General features: G+C 47.3%; 1 protein-coding gene across 1 annotated transcript; it reads right to left on the reverse strand.

Annotated features, from left to right (window-relative positions):
• Positions 1-255: 255 nt before the first annotated feature.
• Positions 256-3,813, reverse strand: LOC124653261 (mediator of RNA polymerase II transcription subunit 10b-like; the record flags this gene model as incomplete). The annotated part of the gene is given in 5 exon segments (XM_047192331.1): positions 256-309; positions 776-865; positions 3,200-3,302; positions 3,404-3,484; positions 3,584-3,813. Coding segments are annotated over 5 exon segments (558 nt in total), but the record flags the coding sequence as incomplete, so codon positions are not given.
• Between the last annotated feature and the right edge of the window lie 618 nt (positions 3,814-4,431).

Below are 4,431 nucleotides of genomic sequence, written 5' to 3' on the forward strand. Positions count from 1 at the left end.
CAGTAACTGGAGGCCCACGTGTCTCCAAACGGTTGGAGAAAAATACGCATGAACAGTGCGTGAATAACTCTGGGATCGCTATGTTGTTTAACTTTTATATAGGTTATAATACAGATGTACTGATCACTTGTATGAAGGGGTCAGTGCATATAAGGATATATCAGTTGGTTTACAAAGCCTTCCTGAAACTAGCATATGAGAGATACAGAGCTTGCTCTTTGCAATTGGGTCCTCGTGTCAATGTTCTGCTTTCACTTTGGAATCTCCATTAGGCAAAACACTTTGGGACTGAGCCAGCCGTTTTGATTCCTGGACAAAAACGAGTTGTTAAGAAACTCATGCAGTAAAAGTTGTAAAACACAAGTGAACATTCAAATAAATATTTATTTACGTCCAGTGGACAGTCCAGTCTTAAAGCTAAAAACTAGTAGAGTAGTAGGATGAATCCATAGCTGGTGCAGATTTTTACAAAGGGTGCATTACCAACACGAAAATGAAAATATGCCCACAGCTAAATTAAGTCTTAATATAAAGATAAGCATTTAAGTGGCAGGTTCTAATTGAACACATATATGGTGGTCTTAGTTCACGAACACATATATAGTGGATGAAAGATGCACTGAGCATTCTCATAACTGACAAATGAAATCACATATGATGACAAATGTACCTAAAAATGATCAGATTGTTCTTGTCCCATTTGCAGATTTGTGTTGAACAACATTTTCAACAAATACACATGTCTTAAGAATGCAGGCGGCGTATTTCAACTTACAGCAGCAGAAGTAGCACGTATCTGCCTGTATGCTTCAACGTCTTCAGGAAAAGCTTCTTCAAGCTCCTCAAGAAGATGCTTCCTCAGACTCTGAAACAAAAAGATTTACAATATTATTTTTTCATTCCCATCGAGTGCTAGCTCATCTTGGAAGTTCTTATAAAAGACTAACCAAAAGAATAGTACAGGAAACTAATAGAAAAAAACTCTTGTCAAATTTTGTCAGGAGTTCAGGAAAAATATCAGCGCACATAGTCACACTAACTTAATACATGGGAGTCACGACCACTATACCATACAAGGAAATTGACCGGAGAAATTTGGAGAAATTAACCGAAAGCTCGAACCAAGTTCAGAAGTACAACGTAACAATGACTGCACCAACAGTTGAACTAGCCCACTTGTCACAGCCAAAGATAGTTATATCACAAATTGAATTCACAACTATACGCAACACTTTTAAATCATGACTAACGCTAAACAAAAGAGGGGCTTACAGAGTTACAGCTATACATATATTCCATAAATGGTATTGCATACGAAATTGCCATCTACTCATTCTTATACAGCTAGATAATACAAAAAACAGGAATCCGCATGGGCAGCTGCCTAACACTTTACCCAAAATTGATTGGGGCAGATAAATAGCAGTCAACGTGAGTAACACTAGTGAAAGTTCCGAAAATGAAAAGTAGCCTTAACAACTGATTGGCATAGTCTGTACACCTTAACAAATTTAAGTGGATGTAGAGGAAGTGTGGAACTGGATCGCATGAAGGGAGGCTAAATTCATGAAAGACAACATGTATTTCCTTGATTTGTCGGAACTTTGGATGTCACTATATGTAACGATATACTCCGTCCGTCCCATGGAACTTGTCTGAGATTTGTCTAAATTCAGATGTATCTAGACACTAAATAGCATCTAGGTACATCCAAATTTTGACAATTCTCAGAAAACTTTCGTGAGACAGAGGGAGTACTAGAAACCCTATATGTTGGTTCTTTTTGTATGGGCAGACACATTTTATCCCCTTGAGATTACACCAATGTCCTCTCATATCAAAATCAGCATTTCATTTTAACGCGATCGGCAGTACTAATTGCCATGGTTTTTAAGGCGACGCTTAGGCATCAGAGCTCCCTCGGACGTCAAGGTGATGTGGTCGCCTTAGACATCAACATAAGGCGTCCGCTTTGGAGCTCTAAGGCGCCTGAAGCGGCACTTAGGCGCATAGGGTGTTGTCCTGGGCCAACCAGGACGCCATAGCCAGAGCTGCAGGAGCGAATGGGAAGCAGAGCTCTGTGAGCAGGAAAATGGGGGAAAAAGAGATGAGGAGGCCAGGCATGGATGAGAGAGAGAGTGAGAGAGAGAGAGAGAGAGAGAGAAACAAACCACATCAAGTGATTGAGAGGGAGTGTTCTCTCTTGATCCCTAGGCGGCAGCCACGGCTTAGATCTGCGTCAGCTGCCTCGTCCTCTCAACCTTGGCTTCTCCTCTTCCTCTGGCGAAACCTTGTTAGGTCACAGCGTTGCCGTCCAGAGCCTGCTTCACCGCCAACCCACACTGGTAAGGCCCGCCTGCTTCTCCTTTTCTCCTCCGCCGCTGCTTCTTTTCCTCCTCTGTTTCTGCTTGTTCTTCTTCTCCTCCTCCCACAAGACCACAGCCCTAGCACGTTGCTTCTCTATTTCCCCTTCCACCACTCTACTCTGCTTTGTTCTCCTTCTTTTCCCTTTATCTTGGCTCTAGTCTGTTTCTTTGACCACAGATTGGTACTTCTCTTAGTATTGCTGCAGCCTGCAGTAGCGAACAGTGTCCCCTGCTGTGATGGATGCTGTGGCTGCTGATCCTAGGCGGAGAGCGAAATACAACAACCCAGTTTGAATTCTGCATTTTGGCCAGATTTAGAGGAAGGCTCTACTCCAATGTACATTGTGCAGCCAGAGATTCCAGGCTGAAGCAAGCAGCTCAAGCAACACCTTTCAGGGGTTCCATGAAGTGCATAATTGTCCCGGGGCAACCGTGGAAATTGGGAAAGAGATAAGCAACTTCTTAAACACAAGGAAGTTTAAAGCTATGCAGAGCAATATTTAGATGAGGAGGATGAAGCTGAAGTTCAAAGACATCGTTTCGTCGTCTAGACAAGATAATTTGAGGCCTACGCCATGAACTTACAAGATCTAGCCATTATTATGTTATGTAACTTGTGCTGAACTTATGTTAATTTCAGATATTAAATCTCCTATCTGGTTGCCATATATGATAATTATGTGTATTTAAGCGCTTAAAGGTGATGATTAAAAGGTCCCCAGGCGCCTTAAACCGCCTTACCGCAATGAAAAAATAATTGTATCGAACATATCTGTGGGTCCATACGTGAACTTCGCTACAAAAGTTTTAACAGCAAGTTGAGGCATCCATACCTTGAAAGCGTCAGTCTTGCCCTTGGTAATCTGGTTCTTGGCGATGCAGCTGTTGAGCACGTCCCTGGTGAACTCATCGGGGTTCTTCCCGTCGTCAATCAAACTAACAACACAGGCACCAACCGGAAACACACAGTTCAGGCCAGGGTCAACAAGAGCAATGAGCAACTGAGTAAGAAACGAGAGGGGACTGAACGGTCTCACTTGACGACCTCCATGGGCACCTGGATGTTGCACCCGTCGGCGAGCTTCTGCATCGTGTCGAGCTCCGCCACGAGCGCGTTCCTGCATCGAACAGGACCAAACCCTAAGAGTTCCGCACACGCAGGACGAAAGAGGGCGGTGGGCGCGCGGGGTTTGGGCGGGGGTGGCGAGGAAGCTCACAGGCGCTGGAGGAGGGGGAGCTGGGACGCGGAGCTGAAGGAGGAGACGTTGAGGTTGAGCTGGTGGAGCAGGCCCAGGGTCTTCTGGATCGAGCCCGTCACCTGCGCCAGGTTCTGCTTCGAGGCGTCCTCGGGACGGTCGCCGCCCGCGCCACCTTGTACGCCGTTACCGGAAGCGGCCGCCGCTGCGGATGCGGCGGCGGCGGAGGAGTTCGGGGCGGCGCTGTCCATGGCGAAAGTCGGGGAGAGAGATGAGAACGAAGGGGAAAGCCCAGCTGCCGATCAAATGTCGCGGCATGTCATATTGGGCTTTCAGAAAAGTCCGTGGCCTGTGTGGGCCGCTCGCTTTGCCCTGCGCGACGATAGGTTCGGTTCTACTGGGCCGTGCCTGTTTTCATTTTTTTTTTCTATATCTATCGGAGAGGTTCAGTTCGTCCATGAAGTCAGACGAGCGACGCCTCGAAAGCTCTGCGGTGGGTCGCTTGCACCTATTTAGTGCGTCCTCTCCGCTCACCTCCACCGCACTAGCCTCTCCACCACAGCTGCTCTCCTCAACCTCCGGCGAACTTGCCTCTACACAACAATGCCGCGCCTGCTCGCGACCACCTACTCGATGCTTGGCCGGAACGGGCCGCATGCCGCCGGCGGTGCAGCATCCCCCACCGCAGGTAGAGCCCGTGGCCCCGCCGTAGCCCGACGCTGAGTTCAACTTCAATTTTGACGACTCCGACGACTCCAAGTTTGAAGAGTGGAACAAGGCGTTCATAGCTGACGCGGATGCCGAGACGGCAGAGGAGGCGACGAGTGGTGCAAGGAGGAGCCGTTCTGCGACGACCAGGAGCAGTGAGC

This window comes from Lolium rigidum, chromosome 5, assembly GCF_022539505.1.
Source record: "Lolium rigidum isolate FL_2022 chromosome 5, APGP_CSIRO_Lrig_0.1, whole genome shotgun sequence".
NCBI lineage: Eukaryota > Viridiplantae > Streptophyta > Magnoliopsida > Poales > Poaceae > Lolium > Lolium rigidum.